Here is a 27,921-nt window from a genome sequence, read left to right on the forward strand (position 1 = left end):
TTTCACTCCCAGCACACTGCAACCCATTTGAGAAGCTCTGCCAAGACTTTCCACAGAAACTCTTTCTGTGGGAAGTTAAAGGGATGCATTACCTTCCTCAAATCATCCTGTTGTTTGCGCCCTCAAGGTCAGGGCTGCCTTCACATAAAGCTGACTCAGATCCAACAGGGATATATGTAAGATCAGATCTGCATCCTCAGCTTCAATCCAGGTTGGAGCACTTTTTTCTTCCCTCAGCCAAGGATCATTTCAGTATTACAGATGGATGTAATTTTCCTGTCAAAAACTTGGCTTGATTCAGGCAAAACTCTAATTTTCCAAATCTATCAAATTATTTGACCCATAACTGACTAAACTGTCCAAAAGAATAATTTTATATTTTCAAAAGGAACATTTCCATTAGATTTTTACTTTCCTCTTCATGTCATGCAGCTCCTTTTGCAAAGAATAAGCAGACAAATTTTTTTTTTCAAAGTTTATTTCATTTTGTGCCTATGTTATGGTCTCTGCAAACCCATCTTATGTGTTGAAGCCATAATAAACCCCTAGCCTAAACTCCTTTTATGTCATAGGCCAGGAGCACTTTACAAAGATTTCTGCAGTGCTTTGGAGCCCACCTAAATTCAACAGCACCCTTGATGAACATGAGGAACCTGACCTAGGGATCTTGGAAAAACAGCATGTCAGGAGCCAGAATGAGTCCTTTAAAAATTATATTGGTAATTACAGAACAACATTGTTACAGAGAAAAGGGATGCCACCATATTGTCTATTGGTTATGTGACTGCATTCAGTAACAGATACTGTTTATTCTGAAAGCTGGCATAGATGGTACATAGGGTATCAGTGAAATAAACAGCCCTCCGAGCACTGTCTTCTTCACGGTCTACATTACTGTTAATATTTACTCTTTATATTCACTGCAGGCATAAAAATGTTATCAGCAAATAATAAATGCACAATTTTTCTATGCCTCTGTAAGATCTTTGCAAGCCTCAGTGGGACAAAAATCCCAGTACTTCACCTTCTTTCCATTAAGTAGGAAACCAGTTCAGAAACTGACAGGTTTTCCTCCTTCTCCTGGGTTTCCTCCTCCACCAGCAGTTTAAAATTCCTGTTTACTGAACACACATAAACTGTGACTGCTAGCAGCAGGTAGCAGAGCTGCTGACTACTTTGCCCAGCATTTTTTAATTTAATCTTGCATTCATTGCTCATTACAGACACAAGTTTACTTGTTGTCCAACACCAACCCTGTGTTGCTGCATAGTTTCTTACCCTTACTGTATGAAAAGCTGACTCGTGAAATCAAAAACCAACCGATGTATCTTTTCAAGCCCCCTTTCTGCCAGAGAAGCAACTGCATAGAAACCTTTAAACCTCAAGAAGAATAGGAAGCATTCTAGTTGTTGTCTACTAGCATGTAAAGTTAAATCCCACTAAAACTAAGAATAAACTCAAACTCTTATAAATCCCATTTCAAACTATATGCTTTCTCTTTCTACATTCCTTTCATTTTCAGTCCCTGCAGACACTTCAGAGTGTGATCCTGAGGGACACTTGGTATGTACTCATGTTTAAAATGCAAATAGAGGAAATGACACTGCAACTTAAGTTTGCAAGGCTAATCTTAATTTTGATCTTTCCTAATTAGCATATTTACAATTACTTAAAAAAAAAAAAACAACCCAAACAAGCCACAAGATCCCAAGAAAAGCGTTATACTGCATAATCCTGAGAGCCACTAACAAGGTCTGTTTCTATAACCTGTGTAGCAAGAGACAAGAGTATTGCTTGAGTAAAAAAACACATGATTAATCCAAAACATGCTTTCTGTTTGTTTCTGCTATAACTTACTCAGAACTACTAAAGGGAATTAGAAAACAGGAAAAAAAGTCAGATTGCTGATTTCCACCTCAGACGTCCATCCTGGTCACAGACATACAGTTACACACTCCCCCATACCAGCTGAGAAGCAAAGCGAAAGTATAAATTAAGACACGTGGGCCTTTATCACATCACTTGGTTGAGAAAATGGTAGGATATGCTTCATTTTACTGAAGGAAATGAATTCACGTTCCTGAAGTACAAAGGAGCTGAGGGTCCCAAAGTTACCAAACAAGTATGAAAACACCAACAGATACTCAGAACTGCAAACCTCAGAAATTAAGCAGCAATTACTGCAAATAGTGATTTCCGACTGAAAGCTCCTTCCCGGCCTGTGGAGCCGTCATTGCGAGCAGCCCTCACAGACAGCAGACTGGGGCACCTCCAACCGGTGTCCACCGCACACCTGCAGCCTAGGAAATGAAGTCACCCGGAATCACACTTTCCGTGAGAAGCGGCGGGTGTGTGTGCCCTGTCAGACACGTCCCCGGTAGAAAACGGCAGGACCATCCCACCGAGATACCCGCGGAGTGACACAGGACCTCAAATCCCGGGGAGCGGGCAGTGGGACATGCTCAGTGCGAACGGCGAGCCCCGCCCCGCCTGACCCGGATACAGACGGCGCTGCCTGCTCGCCGGCCCGTTGAGGAGCGTGGAGCCGGGCCGGTCTTGGCACCACTGTAGCAGCAGCAGGGAGAGTGGAGTGGCCCAGCGGCGTTATGGGTCTGTGGTGAGCGCCCGGTACCGCTGTCTGCTCCACTGTTCCCCCCTGCCCCGCGGCCATGGCCCCCATGGGGATCCGTCTTTCGCCGCTCGGCATGGCTGTGTTCTGCCTGCTGGGGCTGGGTGTTCTCTACCACCTCTACTCCGGCTTTCTGGCCGGCCGCTTCGCTTTCTTTATGCTGAGCGAGCCGGCGGCCGGCGAGCCCGATATCCCCCACGGCTCTGGTGCCGTGGACCTTCGGGAGCTGCTGGCCGTGTCCGTCCTGGCTGCTGTCAGGGGTGGGGAGGAGGTGAAGCGGGTCCGCGACGGCAACGACCTCAATGCCAAGGCCAAGGGGAAGACGCGGGAGGGGGCCGAGGAGCAGCTGACGAGCGGTGACCTGCTGTCCAACCGCAAGATGTTCTACCTGCTGAAGAGCGCCTTCCCCGCCGTGCAGGTGGGTGCCGGGCTCCCTTCCCTCAGGTGGGCGGCTGCGGGCCGGGGGCCGGGCTGCACTCAGCCCGCGGTGTAGAGCCCCAGGGGTAGGCTGCCTAATACCGGTCCTGTAAGGCCATTAGGGCTCAGCCCTTTGCGGGGGGACACGTGTCTCCTCTCAGTTTTGTAATTGCCGACGGGAAACGCTGCCCTGGTTTTACGTTTTTCCTTCCCCTCTCGCAGGTTCAGTGGTAGTGCCACCTCATACATGTTGCCGTGGGTGCTGGCTTGCAGGTGAAGGGCATGGATCATGTGTAAGCAAAGCTGTGTGATATGGAACGGTATATTTGAAGTGATATGGACAGGAGGGCTGAAAAACACTGAGTCTAACTTTCAGATTAAGTGCTCTATGGTTAAGGATAAAGGCCACTTCATAGTGCCTATTCTGCAAGTGTTTGTGGTGCTGTAATTAGGAATACTGTTATTTTTGTAATTATCCTTCCTGCCAGTTGTCATTCCCACTTTTAAGTTCCAGGAAGAAAGGATTGGAAATTTGTGGTTTAGGAACATAGTGTTACATTACCTGAGCTCTGGTGGCTTTGGGCCAGCAGGTAAACCAACAGCTGTGTCACTGTCTATCACTGCCTACGTGGGCAAAATAAATTTACTTTTCTTTCATAGGTGCATACCCCTCCCTGCCCTCATGAGTTTATGAAATCCAAGTCTAACACCTAAGGTCGCACCCAAACCAGAGTTATACTTTGAGGCTTTGGGGGTTTTGTTGACATTGTTATCACTTTAGTGAAGGGGAACTCTGCAGTCTCTTGATGTTAAAGTCTACCTTTTTATTGTCATTTAAAACTGACAGCAAACCCTAGTTTTGGATTTAAAAGGCGATGATTGTGTGGCAGATAGTGTAGTTAAGTTTACTTTTTGGTTAAGTTTAGTTACTACTCAATGAGTTTTCAGTGGTTTTAGAAGTTCATCGGGTTGGTATGTAGGTTTTTGGTGCTTTGTTTTTTGGGGGGGGTTTAAGTGTTGTAGAGAACCCATTTAATATAATACCTAAAGAAAACACCAAATTATTCAATATTTGCAATAAACTTTTGATATGTGATTAATCTTCCTCTGCAGAAAGATTGTGAAGGTTATGTCCTGAAGATTGGTGGATTGGCAGTTAATAGCAAACCCCCTTAGCAGGCCTTGCATTAAAGGAAGAAAAACCATTGTCCCCTGTTCTCTTTTGCTCAGTGTCTTCACAGAGCTTGGTGTTACAGCGTGCCTGTATTGCTGCTGGAAACCTGTGCAGTTACTCCCCTTCTGCAGGTGAAGGGACTTCATTAGATGTGAAGAGTTATCTATTCTTCTGGAGGAGGCTGGGGCTTTGCTCTGGACTTGAAGAGCTCAGTGAACTGTAGTGCCTGTTCCATGTCGGGCTATGTGCATAAACTCTGCTGTGGTGCCTGGGATGCATAGCAGTGACTTGTGTGTCTTCCTCTCAGAGGCTGTTGACTTTGAAAATCTACTTTTAAAAAGCTTTGGTATTCCTTTTTTATTTTCTTTGCAGTTAACTTTTGCTGGTGGTCTTTAAAACTAGATAGTACTCTCTGAAGTGCAGGTGTGTTCCCCAACATAGGGTGAAGGCAAAAATGTGTGTGCACATCTGTGGAACTGGGTGGGAGGGGCTGGGGGTGGGGGGAATCAGATGTATTTTTTCTTTTTTCATCCCTCTCCTGCCACTGAGCTTGAGCACTGAGGATGACTGGGAAGAGTTTGCTTGACAGATCTTTCAACTGATCTAGTTATTCAGTCTGACATACCAGCTCTGGGATGTTTGGTATTCTGAGTACATGATCTGGATAATAACAGGTTATCTCATGCAGCGTTTAAAAAATATGCACTAAGCTGTATGTACTGATAAGACGTTCTGCCTCTTAAAGCCTATCCTATGGTGAAAATGTGTTTGTAAACATTTGTCCAAAACAAAATAACGTTTTTTGGGGATTTTTTTTCTTTACACTATGTGCATGTAGCACTATATCCTCCTGAGGTATAAAGACAAGGTCTCATCTCAATCTGCAAATCCTTCATGTGTGCCTTCAGCACAGCACACCTAAAACTGTGACTGTTCTATAGAACAGACTTGCTGCAGTTTTTGGTTGAATCGGAGGATTAGAGGATTTTCTGAGACAGCTTTCATGTGAGACAATATGAGCTGCATCTTGTAAGAAGCATTGTACTTTTTACCTGCAGCTTTATCCCCTTGTACAGAGTGATGCTCCAGAGTGAAAAACATTGCTGAAGTAGAATAAAACCCCTCCTCTTGCTAGAGAAGGTCCTGCTAACAAAGCTGTTGAACAAAACTGAAAGAATTCCATTAGTAAACTTATGTAAAATGCTGATATACTCTCATTATGGAGTCCTTGGCCTAATAGGGGTACCTCAGGATTTAAATTACTGCTAAATATTGCAGCCAGGAAAAAAACTAATAACACAAACTGGCACAAAAAAAAAATCTCAAAATATGTCTATAGTGTAAAAGAAATGGAGCTTTGAGCAACGTGGTCCAGTGGAAGGTGTCCCTGCCCATGGCAGGGGAGTTGGAACTAGATGAGCTATGTGGTTCTTTCCAACCCAAACCATTCTATGAACCTCTAAGACTAGCCGTGGCTTTCCAATGTTTAAAAATAATCGGGGGGAGAAGTTATTTGACTGAAATAAGCTGAAGTCAGTGAGCAACCTTGCATTCCCTGTATTGTGCGGCTGGACATAAAATTGGGAAAGCATGCAAATCATCTGTCTGAAGCAGATTTTCTTGTAAGGTGTGATTATTAAGAGAAGATGGAAGACATAGGCTTTTCAGTTGCAAAAGCTGATACAAACCTGGAAAAGGTCTTACAGTCCTGACTGTAGTGACTTATACAAAAGATCTCAAAATCTGAGGGCAGGAAGAGAGGAAAAAAAACAACCCACCACAACAAAGAGCATAGAGAATGTTTTGTCCTTTTACATAAAGGTACTGACTCTACAGAGGAAGAGGAACTCCGCTGCTTACATCACCTGCTCTACTTGATATAAATAGATATATTTGCATCAGTTCAAGACTTTTTACAGCTAGGTTAGGTAAGACCAAAGAGGAATGTATCAATTCTGTTTTATCACTGTAGTAAAATTGAGTGGTATTGGGTATCGTTGGTATATCCCTCAGAAATAGGTATGAGAAAGATAATGGAAGAAGGGGCAATTAGGTTATTTCTAACTTAGATATTACCCAGTGTTGTCTATCTGATCACAGCCAGCATCCAGCAGTGCTTATTTGCATGCATCTTCTATGAAGTATAGTTGTTTAAAATACGTTTAATGTTAAAATACATGCAGTGATTTCCCTTGATAAAGTCCTGAACTGCAGTTACAGGCTTTGAGGTGTTTACTTCTTCTGCACTACCTGTGTGTTGTCCTCATCTATTTGTTTGTCATGCTGACAATGAATTAAACCTCTGATCCAGCTATAATCATCCCCTCTGCTCCTTTTCATTTTTTAAATTCTTTGTTATCTTTTCTGTGTTACTTGGCTGTGTTCCTGGTTGGTTCTGCTGTTTATTCCTTATGCTAATACAGTGATGGTGAGATAAGGACTGGGATGAGAATCTCCCTGGGATTAGGAAGATGCTTCAGTGGAAGAGGGAACTGGGGAGTCGGTGTTCCCAAATTAAATTAGACCGGCCAGAAACATTGTAATGTTTTGCAGAGAAGAGCTGTTTAAAGAGATGATTCAGGATACCTGAGTTTCAGCAGCAGTACCTGGTAAAAGAGGTTCTCTCAGCACTATGCATCAGGGTCTTCCATTCTTTCAGCACTGCTTGTCCAGGGATCAGTGTCAGGAGCTTGATATTTGAATATATACAAGGTAAAAATGTAAAATAAAGGTTATTTAGGAATGCCCTAGTTTACTTAGCATTGTGTCTCTATCAGCAGCCTGTTCCAGCACATCTGAAGGAACACCTGTTCTTGTTTATAAAGGTAGGAGTGATTGATAGAGGAAGATGTGACCGTTAAACTAGTACTTTAGCCACATTCCCTCTTTTTTCTGACTATGAAAAAAACCCTATCATTTTTAAATTGGTGAAATTTAACCCCCCCACAAAATTCTGCTGCTTTGCTTGTGCACTGTCCTAGCGTTATTTTCATGGAGTGCAGCCTTCGGTCTTATTTGACAGGATAAATGCTGCCCTATACTCTCATTTTTCAAGTTTGGGCTTATTTTTGACTGGTGCATTAGAAGTGTAGAATTGTACAATGGTTTGGGTTGGAAGGGATCTTAAACTCATCTAGTTCCGTTAATTTATATTCCGTAGTTGCACCAGCTATATGTCTTGTTTTCTGTTCTAAATACTGAATAGAGAAATATCCTTTGCTCCTTCTGGGGTGTTTTTTGTGGTTTGTTTTTTTTTTTTTTATTGTTTTGAGGGTTGTTTGTTTTGTTATTTTGACTGTGATGTATATCAAATCTTTCTCTGTCTCAGTCTTTGGGCTTCTTTTTATTAGACTTGTCACTGGTCCGAATCTGAATGTTCTATCTCCTTCTCACTTCAGACAGATAATAAATACCTCATTTCAAGTTTGAGCATGATAATGCCGGAATCAGGCATCAGTGTTTGAAATGGAAATTTAAGAACATGACAGTTTTATTTTTAATGAGATTTTCTTCTAAATTAATTCCACTTTTTGAAGATTAATGTCTCCAAGCACTCCATTTTTGTAAAGTACCTGAAGTACTTTCTAGGTTTAAACATGCCGTTTACAAGCTTCTGACCACAGTGCCAACTATCATACTGGAATTTCATCTGAGATGGTGAGCTCTGCATCTGATACAGATTCTGTGGACAGATAGATTTGTTAAAGAAGTAGCTTTAAAAAACAAAATGCTACTTAAACTTTGGAAGGATTTCAGTGCTTTGCTGAGTCAGTTCAGTAATTTGTTTGTCTCTTCGTGTTGTGAGAATGGCATCTTTGGGTATTAAGTTTTTAACAAAATTAATGTCTTTCTGACCCAGATGATCTTAGCAACTGCCAACAGGTTTCTAACTAAAGTAAGAAGTGTGAATGTTAATCTGGTATCTCAGCAGTAGGTGTTGTCTGAAGATGCATCTCTCAACATTGGTTCTAATTGATGTTAGATGACTTATGCTGGTTCTCTCTACATAAAAAGAAATCAAAGCCTGTAACTTTATGTTAAATGAGTTCTGTGGTTATCAAATGGAAATACAAGTAGTTTGTTTGGCTTGTGTAGGTACTGGGGGTGTTTCATCTGTCAGTTAAACTCATGCTGGAAGTTTTCTCAATGTTATATATTGTATTGGTAGGCTTCTAACCTGGCCTTATTTGGATGTTTTCTTAAACTGAAAAGTAGTGTTGCAACTCTGATGACAAGCTAGTCATCCTGTTCTCTTTGCTAGACTCGCATTTGCATAGAACTGAAACGGAGAATTTTGTCATCTCTGGAAACAAGTTGTGTGAGCTAATGAGTGAGTGACTTTATTTCTTTTGCTGGGCTTAAAGTCTAGTTGTTCCTACAGATTACTGGTGGAAACTGAATTCTGTGATTCCCTCGTGCATTTTTGGTTCTATTCATTATAGGGCAGTAGAAGCAGAGTTGTCATCTGATACATCTGCCATTTCTGAAAACCTGTTTAACTCTGCTTCCTGCTGGCTGAATAACCAAAGCCACATAACAAGTTTTGATAAGCACTAGTTGAGCTTTTTGACATTTAGGCTTGTCCATATTTTTCTTTGCATACCCTATGAACTTGTTCCTGGATGAAGTGATGACTTCTTGTCATTAAATTAAATAAAGATGTAGTTGGTAGATGGAAACTTCTGTCTGGACCTCTGTGCCTTGAAAAATGCATGTGTTCTTTATCTGTATTGTGGCATTATTACAGAAGTATTTAGGTTTTTTTTTTCATTCCAAATGAATGATGAGACCAGTGGTTTTTATACATTTTATTATTTCACGGTAGTATATTTTTGTACCTTGCACATTTATATACAAATATACTTTATATTTTTGTTAAACTTGATTACCTTTTAACAAGCTATTTATTTAGAGAACTATGTGGTTTGAATAAGGTCCTCTCTGTCCTTTGATAACAAAATTTACACTGCTAAAACTCTTTGCAAATTGAACCCCCTAGCAAGAGGAACTTTTCTGAAAGGCTTTGTAAAAGCTCATTTTTAATTTCTAATGTGTTGTAGTAACCTAAGGAGGAAAAGAACCTTTCCAAAAGGAAGCAGCTGTCTTTAAAAATTTCAGTGTATTGAATAAAAAATAGAGCTTTTTACTATGCTGGCAAGGCTACTATTCAAATTGTTTAAAGCTGAAAGGTGTTTAAACCTAAAGGAAGTGATACTTTGATTTCCAAGTTTGCATTCTTTTCAGTGTCAAGTAGCGTAAGTATTCAGGAAGCAGCTTTTGTTCATTGTGAAAACTGCTACTTTCTACCCCAAATTCAAAGTTGGAAAGGAGGGATCATGAGTGATCCTGACAGTAGGTGAGCTAAGTCTTCGTGTGAGTGCAGGTCTGTCCTTCTGTAGCAGATTTTGGAATCCTGTTTTGTATAAGGTAGATACTTTTATTGGTTATTGGAAATACAGTGCTTTGACCTCTTGCTCTCCTGGAGAGTGCTCTCCTGTTGTGCATATTTATACATCCTGACTTCTTGAGGAGGTGTGTACATTCAGAGGTTTTGGCATCTGATCCCTTCATACAACTTTGTGTGTACAGATACTGTGAGAAGATAAGACAGCTTTCACCTCTGATACATTTGAAGGGAAAAAACAGAGAGAAGCTGAGCAGGTGGAGGTAAAACAGTCTGACTTGTAGTGTAGGTCATGTCACTCTTCAGAGCAGCACAGTAACATTGGTTGGAGAGGTGCAAGGCATGAGGCATGGTAAGTGGAAGAAAACCCAAAGGCTTTTGCTGTCCCTTGAGTTGTGACATCTCTGAAGCACAACCAAATAACAGTAAATAAATTATAGTCGTATGTAGCCCCCTGGTAGGTCAGTATTCCTTTCAAGGTGCATAGTTGTGTGTATCTTCTTACAGGTTGCTCTGGATGTTAGTCCAGAGGGTGCATACAGTGATAAAATATTTTTTGCTATTTGCAGGGAACGTCTCTCAGTAAGCCTGCAAGAAGGTTGCTGGTTTATGGTTTGTAAATGTTTGCATTTGCTTATTTACTTCTTGGGCCTCCAATCTTTCCTTCATCTCGTGATGTGTGAATACAAATGGGGAAGTTTGAATCTCAGGTATGGGTAATGTTTACACTGTGAATCACTGGTGAAGGGGCTGTGTATGTCATGCAGAATTAGTGCCCTAACTAAACAGAAAAACTCAAACATCTATTAATGTTTTACTAACATTCCCCTGTACATGCTGTTTTGGCCTCCAGGGTTTTCATTTTCATGGTCCCATTCAAATCAATGGACTTTTTATTGAATCACAGAATCATGGAATGGTTTGGTTTGGAAGGGACCCTTAAAGTTCATGTAGTCCAGCCTGCCTGCAATGAGGAGGACATCTTCAACTAGATCAGTCTGTTCAGAGCCCCATCCAGCCTTTGAATGTTTCTAGGGATGAGGCATCTACCACCTCTCCAGGGAACTTGTGCCGATCTCTGTTCCTGAATTGTAATGCCTGGAATATACTTATATTCTGACTAGTGAATATTACCTTTTATTGTTAACTAAACTATGGGGTTTGTTTTGGTTTTTACCTTGAGTAGCTTAATTAGTGTTTCTTTTTTATAATACAGGCAGGATAGTGTTTTGTTCTTGTCTTGTTTTCTATTCTAATAAGGCAGCACTGAGATTTGGATTTGAGAGGACTTTAATTATCAAATGTGGATATTGACACTCTTGGGAATAAAGAGCTGTGCTGCCTCATGTTTTTCAAGATACTGGATTATTTGCATATTAAAATACAAAATGAGTATTGGGCTGGATAAGAATATGGAGAAGGAGGGGGAGTAATAAATTTAAATAAAATTCACATACCACCAAGCACTCTTAAGAGAAGCATTGCATTTTCATGTGCAAATGTTTATTAAAGAAATGTTTTTGAATTGAAACCTCTGGTTTAATGGCTTGTTGTTTGGTTTTAGTTTTTGTTGGTTTTTTTTTTTTAGCTTACATATTTTCAGTTTAATTTATCTTTAATGGGTGAATTCAAAGGCAAAGCTACAGCTGTGTCCTGCTCTATCAAACCATCAAAAAGCCTGAGTTTGCCCATCTCACCATGGACAACTAGCAGGTTTGTTGGGTGATGAGCTGCCACAAAGATATCAGGAAGTACTGGTAGGGAGTAACACAACATAGGACAAGTGAGGCTACTTGAAGTCTATATGTGGTCAGGACTGTTGGCTGTTAGTTTAGAGCACTGTATTTATCCACACGGATTTGTAGTACACTCAGGTTGCATCCCATGTCCCTGGGCAGATCTGTATTCCAATCACCAAAATGCTGGAGGAGAATGTTTTCTGTGTGAGGCATTTCTGAAGGCTGGGAATGTCTGGGTGTTTCAAAAGGCACATCATTGTTGCCAGATGTTGCCATTGGACCTGTGTTATGGCTCCTGTGAGCAGCATCCCCCTTCCATTATGGGATTCCTGCACAGGCTTGTTTTGAGGAAGGTTTGTGCTGGTGAGATGCAGTCAGACTCCCTGATTTATGAAATAATTGTTTTTGTTGACATTTCAGCAGCATTCTGTTTAACAATTTCTGTGGGTTTTATTAAATCTGGGTTTGCAATTCCTCGTGAGGAGGACTTTCCCTTCAAGCATAAAAAAAAGACTGCTGAAACGTAGTTAAGCTTGGTATTGGTGGGCAGCTTGCAGAACTTCCCAAGATTTGCTTTTACAGTTTACAGCTACCTCAAATACCTATTTCTGTCTTCTGCTTGCTCTCTCAAGTTCTGGCATGGTGGATTTCAATCTAAATCTGACTTTTAGGAGTACGCAAAGTTATGTATGTGATAGCAAACATGCAAACTTTATTCACACTAATGTTGCAGTTTAGTAGACTCAGAATGTCTTGTTTGAAACATTTGGTGTTGTGACTGTCTTTCTACCATCACTACTTCTAATTTCTAAGTGAAGATTTAGGAATACAATCAACTACATATACATTTCAGGAAAGCTTGAGATATAAGGTCATGATCTCTGGAGACTTCTAGCAAATGAAAATGACAAGTCGGAAGGGAGCGTCATACTAACACAAAGTAATGTTTTCCAGGTATATTTTCATGTCTTAAAACAGGAGGGAAAAAAAGAAGTTCCCAGTGTTAAGGGTTGGTGGTCCTCTCTCTGGCAACTCTGGCTTGCAAAATCTATACTGTAGCTTCCTAACAATAAATATATTTAATAACTGCATTGTGATGAAATGGCTATGAATTTCTACTGGGACTGTAACTTCTGGAGTATTTAGCCAAGGCTTACAGAGTAAATGGCTGTATGAATGGAGGAAGAACAAGTGACCCTGGTTGTGGGGCTTTTTTTAATTTTCCCCAGATAGCTCTGCAACCTCATTGCTGTTATCTTTTACTCTCCCCACTCCCCCACCCCCACTTTCCCTTTTGTTTTATTCTGGCAGGCTCCTCATGACTGTTGAGACTTTCTACAAGCATTATAAATGCTGCAGCATCATGGCCACCACTAGAAAATTTGAGCTTTCTCTGAAAACAATACCTTTCAGATAGCTGCAGTCTTGTAATTTCAGTGTACTGTAACAACAGGTTTAACAAGATATTCTTCCATTTAAGGATTGGTTCCAACTCTTTAACTTTTTGGAGGCCTCTTCCTTCTGTTGAGGAAAATTATTTTTTTTTTAATAGTGGTGTGTAATGTACTGTAGTAGAACTTAAACTGCCTGAGGGCTGTGCTGGGGCTGCCGAGTCTGTGGGACTAGGCATCTTGACTTTGCAGGACTGTATTCCTGAGGGGAAAACACAATCATCGGGTTTATTGTATAGTGACAGACATTTAATTTGTAAATGTCACAGCAACTTCAAGGTCTCTGTGTTTGGTATACAATGCTTCAAATACTGCTTTTATGTGAGAAGACAGCTGTGATGTATGGCTGGACTTGCTGAAATTCTGCTTTCTTTTTTTGAGTTCTCTTTGAGAAGATGGCCCTTAACCCTCTGCTAATAATCTGTTACAGCCAAGGTGTGTGATGTCTCTTGTCATGATGTGAATTATGTAAAAATCGTGCTGATACAAAGTTTGTAGCATTCAAATGTCACTTGCCTGCAGCGTCTGTCATAGCAGGTTGTTTTAGTCAGAGGGGATTTATTTCACTTAGCAGGTATCTGAATCTGACCTAGCAGTCTTGACTCCACCTGTAGCAAATAAAGGTAAATCAGTGGTTCTAGGGTTGTAGACACATTGCATCACACATGTGCCTACTATTTTGTCCTGACAGGACATCAGAGCTAGTCAGTTTGGCATCTCTTTAGAATTATATTAGAGGAAGCCACCTTTAAAATAGCAAGAATGAAAAACCTTGTGGTCCTAATATTCTGCTCTAAAAGTCCAATTTGGCTACACTCAACTTAAGACATTCAACCTATGTATCTAAGCCATAAACATCTTTGTCCTATTGAGTAATTAGGGGAGTTAGGCATTTCTGAAGGGTTCACACAGGCTGACACTTGAAAGGCACAGTAGCAATGGTTTCCATTTTATTAGCAGTAGAAGGAGCATATAAATACTAGTCTCCTTATATAACCGAGGCGCTAAAAGTAAATTCGATGAGTTTTCTACCCTCTTTCAGTTTAAAACCATTCCCCCTATAAGTTCACTACAGGCATTTATAAAAAGTCCCTCTCCTGCTTTCCTGTAAGGCCCCTTTAGATACTGGAAGGCTGCTCTAAGGTCTTCCTAGAGCCTTTTCTTCTTCAGCCTACCTTTATAGGAGGGGTGCTGCAGTCCTCTGGTCATCTTCATAGTCTTCCTATTGATTTGCTCCAACAGGTCCCCATCCTTCTTATGATAGGGTCCCTGAGCTGAATGCGGTACTCTGTGGGGATTCTCACAAGAGCAGAATAGAGGAGCAGAATCAGCTCCCTTGACCTGCTGGTCACACTCCTTTTGATGCAGCCCAGGATACGATTGGCTTTCTGGGCTGCAGACACATACTGCTGGGTGATGTTGAGCTTCTCAACAACCAACACCTCCAAGTTCTCCTCAGGGCTGCTTTCAGTACAGTGTCCACCCAACCTGTATTTGTGCTTGGATTGCCCTGATCCAGGGACCTTGCACTTGGCTTTCTTGAACCTCATGAGGTTTGCATGGGTCCACCTCTCAAGCCTGTTGAGATTCCTCTGGGTGGTATCCCTTTCCTCCAGCATATGGACTGCACCAGCTTATTTTCTGTGGCTTGCCATAGTTCCCAGGAGGATCTGCTCCATGGTCTGACCAGGCACTGAGGTGAGACTGACTGGCCTGTTGTTCCACAGGTTTTTCTTTTTTACCATTTTTAAAAATGGGGGTTACGTTTCCTCCTTTCTAGTCAATGGGAACTTCACCAGACTGTCAAGACTTCTGAAATATGATGGATAATTGCTTGGCAACTTCATCTGCCAGTTCCCTCAGGACCTGTGGATCAGTTCCATCAGGTCACATGGACTTGTGCCTCCCTTAAACGGTCTCAAACCCAGTCTTTTCCTACAGCAGGCAGTTCATTCTGCTGGTCCCTGCCTTTGCCTTCTGTGATGTGGGCAGTGTGGCTGGAGCTCTTGCCAGTGAAGACCAAGGCAAAAAAGGTCACTGAATACCTCGGCCTTCTCCCTATTCCAGGTACCCAGGTCTTCCATTTCCTTCAGGAGGAGGCCCATATTTTCTCTAGTCTTCCTTTTATCACTCATGAACCTATAGAAACTTTTCTTGTTGTCTTTCATGTCCTTGTCCAGATTTAGTTCCGTCAGGGCTTTAAGTTTCCTAATCTGATCCCTGGCTGCTTGGACAGTTTCTCTGTATTCCTCCCAGGCTACCTGTCCTTGCTTCTGTCCTCTGTAGGCTTCCTTTTTCTGTCTCAGTTTGTCCAGGATAAGCTTGATATTCATAAAGTCTCTTTACATTCCAATCTGCATCTACTGATACGTATAAATGGAGTAATTAGACTGCTATTGTATCTTTATGTACCACATGATTCTCCAAAATGTTCTGTCTTTGAAGCAACTGCAGGTAAATTTTGTTTCTGAAAAAATTGCAGTTCATATTGCAAAAATGTTCAGTAGGAAAAACTGCAGCCAAAGAAACAGTGTCCAGCTGCTGTATGGTTAACAGTCTAATTCTGGATTGTGCTTTTCTGTCGCTTGTTACATGATGGTAATAGCTTTTGAGTTGTTGAAAAGTTACTAATTCATGTACTTTTAGCTGGAGTTGAAGGGAGAAAGTGGGAGCAAAACTAACTTTCCTGAATCCCACAGTGACTGTATCTGGTAAGTTAATGCAACTACGTTTGTTGTTTTATCATAGATAAACTCTGAAGAGCGTGTTGATACAGCTGATCAGGAGACAGTCTCTTGGAATCGCAGTATTCCTGAAGACATAAAACAAAAAATACAGCCTAAAGAGGTTCCAGCAGAAAGTGTTACTGTCTGGATCGATCCATTAGATGCTACACAAGAATACACAGGTAGCTTATTCTTGTTGGCAAATCATGTGTGTAATTCTGATGTCTACCTTCTATACTGGAGTCAAAATAGTAAATATTTAAAATAACATCTCTTGCTAAAGTATGTTATGTCAAAGCAGTGTGATTTAATTGTTCAAATTGCATAATGAAATCTCTATGCTTATCAGACTGCAGGGTTTACTTTTAGGTATTCCAACTCCAAAATTACTTTGGTATTCCTTGCAACTGAGATGCTAAAATAAATGGTAACTGTCATTTATGGATTCTACTGGAATTATAAGCTTCTATATTTCAGTTATAACTGTGGCAATACTGAGTATCTTGGAATGTGTTTTGTTTAGTTAAAGGGAATACTCTGTAAGTATCCTATTTGACTTGATATTAAACAAATGTTACAGTTTTAAAAAAAAAGTGCATCATTCAGTCTTACCCTTTTTCAAATGTTTTAAGATCCAACTAAAATTCTTGATGATAAGTACGGAAGAGCAGTCTAAAAAAAAAAGGGATTTTTTTTTTTTTGCCTTTTTTTCTCCAAATATTCCATTGATACAATCACCCTTCCTGGGGAATGGTCTTTGGTATTTGAATTATTAGCTTTGAACCAGTAGAGGATAGGAGGTAGGGCAGATAAGGGGAATGTAGGGGCACAGTTTTCCATGAAAACACATACTACATAAGACACAGTTGTTAGCATTAGATCTCGTAGTAGTGTAGGTTACATCTACTGAACAGGAAAAAAATTGCTGGAAAGCTGAAAAAGTCTTTGAAGTCTTTTGAAAACTGTAAGAGTTGTTTGAAGATACAACAGAGTTACGTAATTATAAGAGGCAGAATGTAGACTTGCCTTCCGAAGCCAAAATGTCTGTAATGTTTAAGTCTGCGTTCTTTCTGTGTTCCTGGCTGTAAAGTTGCTCACTCTCTTGTTTTGCCCACAGAGAATCTCCGACAGTATGTCACGACAATGGTTTGCGTGGCTGTAAATGGTAAACCAGTAATAGGAGTGATACACAAGCCGTTCTCAGCATATACAGGTACTTTTACGCCTTCACATCCTTCCAGCATCTTCAGTCATAGTGTTAATAAAAATGTTAATTTAAATTAGTTAAATTAAAAATTTAAATGATGTCTGAGAGAACATCTGTAGGTATAAATGAGAAAATAGTACCTGGGGCAAAAGAGTGCTGTTGCAGACCTCAGAATTAGAGCTGCAGCTGTGTTATGTGCTGTAAAACCACAAAGCAAAATGCTGCCCCAGCATAAAAGCAATGCACTTTAAATTAACTGAAAATATGTTTAAGAATTAAGATCTCTTCAATCAGAGTGCTTATAGCAACCCAAAGAAAATGAAACCTACACATACTGACCAGTCTTATGTGTGCTGTTAGTCTTTAGGAGAAGAGTATTTTGCTTATTCAGCAGAAGAACTTGCGACCATGACATTATACCCAGGAACTGGTTTTTATTCAGTGTGAATAACAAAGATTGATTAAAGATCTTAGTGGCAACTGCTTGTATGTAACAGGCAAGGCTGTCTAGCATAACCTTATCGATTATCTGACGTGCTTTTAATGCCACAACTGTGAACTGATTAATTCTTTAGTATTAATAATGTATCAGTGGGCATGGCTGCAAGTTTGGCAATGTGTATGCACTTCTCAAAGCTTCAAAGTAGTTTTAGTATTTGCATCTTGCTCTATTTGAAACAAGAATTTCTGTTCTTGTTTTCCCTTAGGCAATACTGACCTCTAGAGTTGTGAAGTTATACAGTAGCTCTGGCACAGAAATAGTCTGAATGTCTTATTTGGGGTTTTTTTTTGTGATTTTTTTTTTGTTTGTTTTTGTTTGAGGGTTTTGTTTGTTTTTTTTTGGGGGGGGTGTTTTTGTTTTTTTTTCATGTGTGTGGCTTCTTTGGGGTTGTTTTTTTGTTTGTTTGGGTTGTTTGTTTTTTTTTTTCCCACTGAATGCTCAATGTTTTGTGTGAAATATTTTACTGTCTTTAAATATGAACTTCATTTCCAGTTATTTAAGTATGTGCTGTACTCCAGTATGATCTAGGAATCTGTGTTGTGGAAGATATTTTTTTACTATCAATATCTATCTGAAGGAATGTTTTGGGGTTGTTTTTTAGCACTGTAATTTTGAGAATTTATCTCCTTCAATAATAATAAAGCATGAGATGTTCAGACATGGCATCAGATGAGATGCAGTGAATTCTGTCATTCTGTGTAACGAGTATTCTTTTCTCAAGCTGGAAATGCCAATATGTTGCAAATAGGATTGTTCCTAATAGTACCACACAAATACAAAGCAATAAAGGGCAGTCAGAATTGTTATTACACATAGCTCAGTCTGTTGCCATGAAATCTGGCCCTCTACTGAGATGAAATTTCTGGTTAGTCTGCTAAGTAAGCATCAAATTAATGGTTAGGGGGTGCCACCTACCAAGCTTGGCTTTGAACCTCATAATGAAACAAGTAGGGGGTTGTGTATTCTAAATCCAGTCCTCCAAAACACACCATCTAATGTTTTCCTTAGTATTACTATCATCCTGAGCTATTTCCTTGCTTAGCATTACTACCCTTCTGAGCAAAATGCCTCAGTAACATTTTGTTGTCTGCTTTGATGGGTAGTAGGGCTTCTTGTTCTTGTAAAAGTATTGTTTGTGGAAATTCTGGATCTGTTCCAGACTCAGAACCATCCATTTAACTTTTGTGGCTTTCCAATTGCAAGTTCTCAGTAGTACTACTTGGGATTTTTTGCCCTTTACCCTTACTCTATTTTTTGGAAGTAGCACACAAGAATAGTCTGGCATGGGATAATGCCATATGCAGAAAGTTGTGTATATGGGGCTGTTTTGCTTTTTCTTCTGTTCGTGTGCATATGTGGGCATGTAACCCTTCCTTCTGTCAGCCTTAACTTTCCCTTGTACAATAGGGAGAGAAATTAGAGGCATCAATTCCATTTTCTCAGATAAGTATCCTTTTATCTTTATACTTAGCAGAGATTGTCTTTTGTAAATCCTAACAGATTTTTTTCTTTCTCTTGTAGCCTGGGCAATGGTGGATGGTGGGTCAAATATAAAAGCTCGTTCTTCCTACAATGAGAAAACTCCAAGGATTATTGTATCCCGCTCCCATGCAGGAAAAGTTGAGCAGGTTGCACGACAGACATTTGGAAATAAAACTGTGATAATCCCAGCTGGTGGAGCAGGTTTGGTTCCTTGAGCATCCTATCCATTTTACTGCTTCTGAATGATTTAGCAGGATAGCTATTATTGGAAAAAAAAAATAACTGTGGAATCTCCTCTTTTTCCTCTTACATTTTGTTCTTGCATCTCTGTAAGCAAGCATTTGTCAATAGGGACACAGGTTATTTTCTTGCATATAGAAGCTTACGTGCAAATTTGATTCAGGCTTTAGACTGTTCACAAGTTAATATTAGTGTATCTAATTAGTGTAGCAGTGTTACTGAGGTCCTCTTACTGAGTACACTGATGTATGTTCACTGAAATCACCAATGCCTCTGTGGAGGAAAAAGAGTTGTGTAACCGCATACAGAGTCATCGAAGAGAATCTGATGGTTGTTAGTTAAATAGTAGTATCAAACATCTTGAGATTTTTTTTTTTTTAAGAAGAAAAACATTAAAGTTTGGTACTATTTCATGCATTTATGTCAGAAGAGAAAACTAATGGCATTAAAGTCCATTTTTATCTGCCTCATACTCAGTCCAAACAGGTTTTAGCATACTTTTTGTGATCCTACATAAGATACTTGTGCCTCTTACTGACAGAATGCAAATATACGAGGCACTAGTGTGAAGCAGTAGCTGTTGTAAATCTCAGAAAAGCCATGCAAAATTCAGATTTTATGGAAATGTATCTTCTGTGTCTTTAATATGGAAAGCTAGGGCTCTCCTACAGATTGTTTAGTAAAGAAGATCTTGCACAGGTTCTTGATGATTGATCTAAACTTGTTTTCTTACAATAAAGTGAAAGTGTAACTAATTATAGCTGATCTTCTCCAGGGCTTGATTCTGTATAAGAAGATAAAAAAGGAGCAGTTTAATAAAACAAGGATATTGGTTGAACAGTTGAAAAATTGAAAAAAATCCATAGAAGAATACTATTTTGACCAATGAGTGTGTACTGTGTAGCGTATGATAAAAGAGAATACCCTGGGCTGAGTTGCTTTATTAAAGAGTGCAATATGCATCTTCCTTCCATTGTTAATAAAAAGCCAGGAAGGAAAAAGTAGACTAGTATAATACAGAGGTTGAAAAATAAGTAAGTGAACATAAGAGCAAAACCATATTTGAGTTTCTGGTGGTCTTTTAATGCATCTCTAGATAAGTCTATGTAGCATATTGCTAAAGACTGTCTTAAAAATAATGTGTCTCCAGTACCCAAGGGTTTAATTGGGATGCAGTGGAATTGTGGGTTGGGGGGGGGGTGTTCCTTTTTCAAATGTTCTCTACAGGTCAAAGGGCAGATAAAGAACATGATATACGTGATATAATGAATGACATCACTTTCCTAAATCTTGCATATGTGTTTTATTAACACTTGCTAGTACATTTGTCCTTTGTGGAAAACAGGAAGACTTGGGTTAACTTTTTTTAACCTCTGCCCATTTCTTCTAGGCTATAAAGTGTTGGCCCTCCTTGATGTGGCTGAAAAGAATCAAGAAGAAGCTGATGTGTATATCCATGTCACCTACATTAAGAAGTGGGACATATGTGCTGGAAATGCAGTGCTGAGAGCATTGGGTGGCCATATGACTACCCTGTCTGGTGAAGAAATTAGTTACACTGGCTCTGATGGCAATGAAGGAGGACTTATAGCCAGTATCAACATGAACCATAAAGCACTAATTGAAAAACTTCCAGATCTGGAAAAAACATCACACAAATAAACATGACTGATGGAGAAATACAAGTCATGATTTTGTAACCTCTAAATACTCTATCTGAAGAAGCAGGTGTGAAAACTTGCTGGGAAAGATGCGCAGCAAAGCAGTTTGGTGTGGGTTTGGGGACTGTATCATGCATTTGGTTTCTTCAGTGGTGGTATTTAAAAAAGAATAAAATAATCAGAAGTAGGAAGGGGACTGACTGCCTCACATCTCAGTTTCCATGTTTTATTTTTTTCAGACTGTTTTCATGCAGTTCTTACACTGAAGGTGCATTTACAGTATATATTGGTGAATGTAGGTGAACTAAAGAATCCAAATTTATTCATAAGTAGTTCTCACAGGAATTTCTTGGAACCTTTTACATCTTGTTACTGTAGTTACAGCAACTGCATAATGAACTAGGTAGGAAAGGGTTGATTTGTATAGGCATCTGATAACTGTGGGCAATTTAGCAGGAAACATGATTCTGTGTATCCCTCTGAATGGAAAGCACAAGAAGGCTGACACATTTATATGCAGCAACAGTTTATATTTGACAGTGTGGCACTCCTTTTTAAGAGAGAGGGGAAAAAAAAAAAAACATGTTCTGTACTATTTTGACTTTTTTCCTGTAGATGTAAACTAGTTTAGTTGAGATGGGTTGTGAATATCAGTGGTTTATTAATCAGTGTATTTATTTCCATATACCTTTTTTAAAAGAAGGCAGCATTTCCTTGTATAGTTTTTAACAGTTACTTCTGGTCCTTGATTTCTGCTTAGTGTTGAAGATGCATGCTAGACTTTAATGTAGGACTTGTTCATCATTTGGTGTTTGTGCCTATAGAAGCTGCCTCTTCCTTCAGTACCTGAGGTTTGTTTTTTTTGTTTCTTTTGTTCCACTGGACAGAGTCATATGGAATGAGTTTAACAGAAATAGTAAGTTGATTGGTTAGTTTTGCTTACAACATGACATAAAAACCAGCAATTTTTCTACAACCCCCAAAATAACTTTCTTTCTTTTTACGTTATGGTGCACACTTCTGCAAAAAGCTCTTAAGCCATCCCAAGCAGCTTGCAGTTACTTGGTTTGTAATACGCTATATAGAGAGAGACAATTTGAATGTGAATCTCTTCAAGCAAGTCTTTGAAGAACATGTGCTTAAAGTACAGCAGGGTCTGCAGAACATTACCAAAAAATGTTCTTTGTCAGTCCTTTGATGTCAAATGAGTTTGTTGCACCTCAAAAACACATGGACTTCTATCTGCAAAAATGTAGCTGTCTGTATTGTTCTGTGCATCCCTCTGAAGGGTTTCAGAAGATTAAAAATTTACCTGTTATTTGAATTACCAGTAGGTAAGCTTCCCATCTCTCTTTGAAAGCTAAAATTCTTAGTTAATACAGATTTCTTTTCCATTCAAAGTTTATTCAGTATAAGCTTAGGCTGTTTAAACCAAATTCTTACATTACTTTCATTTGAACTTCTTTTATCATAATGCTGTTCTGATTAAGAAGAGGTTTTTCTCCTTATATTGGTAGTGGAGCATGTTAGATGCATTTTTTAACTTCTAGCTAGATTCATATTTCCAAAAGACAGCCTCCTCAGATGTTGCATGATTACAGATACAGACTTTTATTTTGTAAACTTACTGGCAAAGTAGACTGCAGCTTAGTCCTACTAGCCTTCTGGTACGGGTAGTTTTTTTAGAGAACTCTTTTTCCAAAATTGACACTATTGCTGCTATTTGAAAATAGCTTTTACGCATGTAGATAATACATAAAGCAACTTCCATTTTTTTAATTACTATATGCTGTGACAAATAACTGAACAAACCCTTTTCAAAAAGGGTCTGATCTGTTCTGAAGAACTTGTTGAGCTTCCAAACCTCAGTGAAGAATAATAAATCCAGGCTTTAGTAATATTTTACAACAACACTGCATCTTTTTTCCTTCAGGCTGATTTAAATGTCTTAAAGCCTAGTAAAAATAATAATAATAAAAAAAAGGAGCAGCTCCTCTGTTTTTATTAGTTAAAGAACACTGATTAAACATGAGAAATAGCCATAGTTAGCCTAGTATTAAAACCTAATTGTGTCACAGAGGTTGAATGCACAATACTTAAATAGGCAGATAAAACAAAGTCTATGGCAGGTTGTGGTTTTAGATTCAGGTTGAAATCATGTGTTAACTTACCTTGTGAAAATGTGTTTTCATTTCGGGTACGATTCTATCACATCCTTGCATAAGCTGTGATCAGACTTAGCTTCTATATGAGAAATGAAAAATGTTACATGTTGTACAAAGGTTTACTTCAACCTTTTAGTTGAAAGAATAGAACAGTAAACAGGTATTTGCAGGAATTATTTTTCTTTAGGAAGAGAAGGTCCAGGGAAGAGCTTCAGTCCACCTTTCTTTCCTCCCCTATGCTGGCTAAAATACCTGATCTTCCATTGGGAAGATGTGTGCTTGGTTGGACCCATTTGTATCCTAAATTGCTTTGTTTGCAATGGATCAGTGTTCAGTACCTTTTATGGGGACCCTTACTGGCCCAATATTATTTCTTGTGAAATGAAAGAAAAGTGAGAGTGAGGTACCCAGTTAATTACTTGTAGGACATCCTGAGCTTGTGCAGCTTTACCACAGCTGAGGCCTAAGGTGGTGCTTGGGATTTCCCAGTCTTATTTCAAAGAGGAGTTGCTTGGTGTGAGAATAGGTAAGAACCTGGTGAATATCAGTTTCTGATGTCATTTTACAATAAATGTAACTCTTATGCAGACCAGCAGTTGTTCAGAAGTACTTAGTGCACATGTGCCAGTGCACTTTGATACTTGTTTGTGTAGTATTAACACTCGGTATGTCTTATTTCTTCGACTATATTTACACTCCATTCTAAAACATTTTGTTACTCTAGCTTAAGTATTTGTTTGGTTCTAGCTGCGTGGATGTGACTTAAGCTTATGCCCAGAGTGGTAGGACATTATACCATACCCATGTCTCACTGCTGGGATAGAACACCGTACTTTACGTTTTAGCATTTTCCACATAAAACTTTAATACAATTTTTAGGGATGCTACTTAAAACAGTTGCATGGAGTAGGTAGGTCCTACGATGTCTTTTCTACAAATTTCAGTTAAAAGAATTCATGATATCATAGTAGTTCCAAACAAGGGAAGTAAGAGAATGTATTGTTTTAGCATTGGTTTTCCAATGGTGAATTTTTTGAGAGGCTTAGGTTAAGGTTAAGTGGCTTATGGTTAAGGTAATTGAGGGTGGAATTATTCTAAAGCTGTATGTATTTTCTGTCTTTCTTTCTGCTAAAAAGAGTGGATGCTAGGATAGATCATACCTCGTACTATACTGAGACTCCTAACTTGAATGAATATTTTCTAAATAAATGGATACAGAGGTAAAAGGGTTGAATATTGTATTTACCTGGTTTCAAGATTAGCCTTTTTGCCAGACTTTTACAGGTAGACCTCACCTGGAGTATTGTGTGCAGTTCTGGTGTCCTCAACATAAAAAGGACATGGAACTGTTAGAACAAGTCCTGAGGAGGGCCATGAGGATGATCAGGGGACTGGAGCACCTCCCATATGAAGACAGGCTGAGAAAGTTGGGGCTGTTCAGCCTGGAGAAGAGAAGGCTGCGTGGAGACCTCATAGCAGCCTTCCAGTATCTGAAGGGGGCCTACAGGAATGCTGGTGAGGGACTCTTCATTAGGGACTGTAGTGATAGGACAAGGGGTAGTGGGTTAAAACTTAAAACAGGGGAGGTTTAGATTGGATATAAGGAAGAAATTCTTTACTGTTAGGGTAGTGAGGTACTGGAATGAGTTGCCCTTGGAGGTTGTGAATGCTCCATCCCTGTCAGTGTTCAAGGCCAGGTTGAATGAAGCCTTGGGTGATGTGGTTTAGTGTGAGGTGTCCCTGCCCATGGCAGGGGGATTGGAACTAGATGATCTTAAGGTCCTTTCCAACCCTAACTATTCTATGATTCTGTGATTCTATATAAGAGCTGTTTGTTCTGATCTGCAGAGCACTTAATATTATGAAAATATTTAGCAGAGATGGCTTAATCAGATGGTGCATTAACCATATAGGTGAAGTTCCAAAGTCATCTAGAGATGTTTTTTTATATATTTGCTTTTACATCATGGTCATTAGAGTGGGCAGATTTCAGATGTGAGAAGAGATTTACTTTTTTTTTTTTCAGTGGCCAGAGGTTGGAGATCAAGGGCATGGAAGGGAGTCAGCACTGTAGCTCGTATCTGCTTTTTGTTTATAAGCAAATGTATCCTAAAATCTTTGTAGCATCGTGTTATCTGTTGGCGTTGTACAACTGCTTTACAATACTGTATACTGCCAGCTAAAGTGTAAAGCAGGGAGTCTGCATCCCCCAGGAACAGCACAATGAGAAGAGACTGCTGGGCCTCCTCTGTGTTATGCCAACTGAGGCTTCCTGTTTCATTGTATTGTGGATGTCATTCCAATTGCAGTTTCTCTGATGGCAGAACTGCTTTTCTAAGCTATAGCCTCCCCAGTTGTGCCCAACCACTTTGTGCATCTGTTTTCTAAAGTAAACTAGAGAACTGGAGAGGAAAGAAGCAAATGGCTGTGCTGGAAAAATTATAACAGAGAACATTATTTTTGTTTCTTCTTTTTTAAATTACATTGATAGTTTCACTTCTTTTGTCCTTCAGGGGTTAGACCACCATACAGGTAAGATTTAATGGACCACAGATAAAGGCTTGTGGGATTTTAAGCCCAAACAGGATGAGGGCAGGGGACACTGCCTCTAACCAGGGAGTGCCTAAATGGATGGTTTCCTGTCAGGACACTCGCACTGAGCCTTTTTGCAGTGTTTTGTTGTAGAGATTTAGACCCTTTCCACAAGCCATTACAGATAAGGCTTTGCCAAAATAATATTCTTAGTCTGCCTTCTGATCTGCTGTCATCAATGATAAAAAACTGCATGATATCCACTTCACTGTAATGTAACTTGCTGAGACAAGACTGGTAACCAACTCTGAGAGGGGTGAAAAGGTTGCTTGACTTTTGAACTACACCTTCTGTATGGTAACTAGTATGAAGTGCTAGCCCACTGCCAGTGTCTTCTCACCCCAGATGCAGGTCATGCCTCTTAGGTTGTATCGAGAAGCTGTTGAAGCCTTATACTTCGTGGTTTTCGGATGCCATACCAGCTCTTTCAGCTCTTCAGAAGTGCTCATAATATTTCCTCTGCAGCCAGTAATTAGCCATTTTCCCTTCTTTGCTGTTCCTCATCTGTTGCTTCACAATCCTTGCTTCTTTGTTAGTCCACGTGGACAAGAAAAATGTGAGATTGCAGATAGAGGCAGTCCCAGAGTGAAAGCATCACAGCAGTAAGCTACCCAGTTTATCCTAAAGCTGTTATGGTTTGGGACCAAGGCCTAAAGTGCTGATCCTACCAGAAGTGCGATAGATGCCAAGAAAGGCAACTTGAAAAGAGGCTCATATGACTGGTCATACTGAACATGCAGAAAAGCTGAAAATGGGCTAAAGAGAGCTTAAACTGTCCTAAAAAGTAAGAGAAGAAAACAGCTGCTCCGTGTAATCTTAGAAGTATTCAGTATTTCTGTTCCTCTGGGTGCAGAGCTTCGTTGTTTATGAATGAAGCTCCATTGGCCCTCTGTGAAAGGCCTGATTTTGTTGAACTCAGGAGTAGCATTCCTACTGCGTTCAATGTGAGCAGAAGCAAGCCAGATAAAACACAAACAGTAAATTAAGTTAAGCTCTGAAGAGCTCTGCTTTATGCCAATAGAGCAAACAACATGGGTTGTGTTAAACTTGCCTCTAGTGGCTTCGGTCTGTGTTACTGGAGAGCTTGGAAACATCATACCAGTGTCTCAAAATCTGAAGACTTCCAGGCTTTTTTATGGTTTACAGCTGAGAGAACCCACTTTCAGATAATACTGTTTTCAACCTGAATTGTTCCTTACTTGTAATTCACAGTTCTTTTTTTCTCCCCAAAGAACCAGCAACACTGGCATTTTTTCTTGTCCCACCAAATTGTATTAGCATTTTCCAATTGTGTGCCAAATTGAAATAACAGTTCTATAAATAAACTCTCTGAAAATACTGATCTGTGAGGGTGTTTTCCTATGTCTTGTCTATCTGATGGGTATTTAGTGTTTGTGCACCAAAGACTTTTTTCTTTTACTGTAAGTTTCCTGTAACGCATCTCAGCAGCTGCACTACATCCATTGTGTGTGCATGACCTTCTGTCTGAAGGTATATTGTTATTAACAGGTCCAGCCAAGTTCATGATAAAAGTGAAGATCTTCACTGGTTTTATTTTCATATGTCTTCTATTGTGAAAGTTGGTAGACTTGTGTGATGGAAAATGAGTGCTTAGAGATCCCCTGTATAGTACTGTTCCTTGGATCTGAAGAAGTCCTTCTGATACCATCTCCAGGACTCTTCCTTAATTATGTTACTTCATTCTGCAAGAGGGCTTGCTTCCATGAGAATGGTAGTACTACAGTAGTAACTACCATTACTAGCTCTTTTTCTAATAGTGTGCCACTCATCTTAAATGAACCTTGGAATAATTTGACAAATGCTTTAATGTCCCACATCAGTATGACGTTTTGGGCTTCTTTTGGGTGCAGCTTCAAGTATGGTTGTTGTCACCTCTATCAGCATAAGCAAGACTGGATGTGCAACAGAATTGTGTCATCCTGTCAGTGCTGGCCTTCATATGCTTTGCTGATTCCTTCTTTCCCCCAACTATGAACCAAAATTCTCAGACAGCCTCTCTGCCAGCACAATCCAGTCACCATTCACAAAACCTATGCTTCAGCATGACTAAAGTTGTGCTTTAGCACTAACACTGATTGAACATACTACTAAGTACCTTCAGACTCCAGGACAGAGTGGCTGCATGTAGACGTCTCATTACATGACCTGGGATTGTGCAGACTACCAAACTGTGCCTGGGAAATTGAGATGGAGCTGGTTTGCTTAGGCCAGAAACAGGCTGGTGATTATGCTATAGTACAGACTGTTGAGCTATGGATCCAGGATCATCCTGAACAGTATATCTGGCTTATATTGGCATAGGCAATATATGCCACAGGAGCCATGCATGGGTGATTTAAAAACACTTGATTGTATGTGACCTAACCAGATAATCAGTGTGGAGTATTTGGCAGCAACTGGGAGCAAGAAGTGTCTGTTACAATGCTCTGAAGAGCGTTCTGGGGTAGGAACAACCCAGAAGAGCAGGGATTCTTCTTGTTTTGCAACATGTGTGTGTGTGAAAATGGATGT

General features: G+C 39.8%; 1 protein-coding gene across 1 annotated transcript; it reads left to right on the forward strand.

The window, feature by feature from the left end:
* Positions 1-2,486: 2,486 nt before the first annotated feature.
* Positions 2,487-21,963, forward strand: BPNT2 (3'(2'), 5'-bisphosphate nucleotidase 2). The gene is made up of 5 exons (XM_005152528.4): positions 2,487-3,047; positions 15,563-15,722; positions 16,658-16,753; positions 18,771-18,932; positions 20,362-21,963. The coding sequence occupies exons 1-5, from the start codon at positions 2,670-2,672 to the stop codon at positions 20,631-20,633; spliced, it is 1,068 nt and encodes a 355-aa protein (XP_005152585.1). The 5' UTR covers positions 2,487-2,669; the 3' UTR covers positions 20,634-21,963.
* Positions 21,964-27,921: the final 5,958 nt, after the last annotated feature.

The sequence above is a fragment of the Melopsittacus undulatus genome, chromosome 1, assembly GCF_012275295.1.
Source record: "Melopsittacus undulatus isolate bMelUnd1 chromosome 1, bMelUnd1.mat.Z, whole genome shotgun sequence".
Classification (NCBI taxonomy): domain Eukaryota; kingdom Metazoa; phylum Chordata; class Aves; order Psittaciformes; family Psittaculidae; genus Melopsittacus; species Melopsittacus undulatus.

What these genes read in the sequence shown, in the direction of transcription:
- BPNT2 (XM_005152528.4), top strand. Translation starts at nt 2,670, where the DNA reads ATGGCCCCCATGGGGATCCGTCTTTCGCCGCTCGGCATGGCTGTGTTC. An exon ending in GCCGTTCTCAGCATATACAG is followed by an intron (nt 16,754 to 18,770) that starts GTACTTTTACGC and finishes TTTCTCTTGTAG; the next exon opens with CCTGGGCAATGGTGGATGGT. An exon ending in AATCCCAGCTGGTGGAGCAG is followed by an intron (nt 18,933 to 20,361) that starts GTTTGGTTCCTT and finishes CATTTCTTCTAG; the next exon opens with GCTATAAAGTGTTGGCCCTC.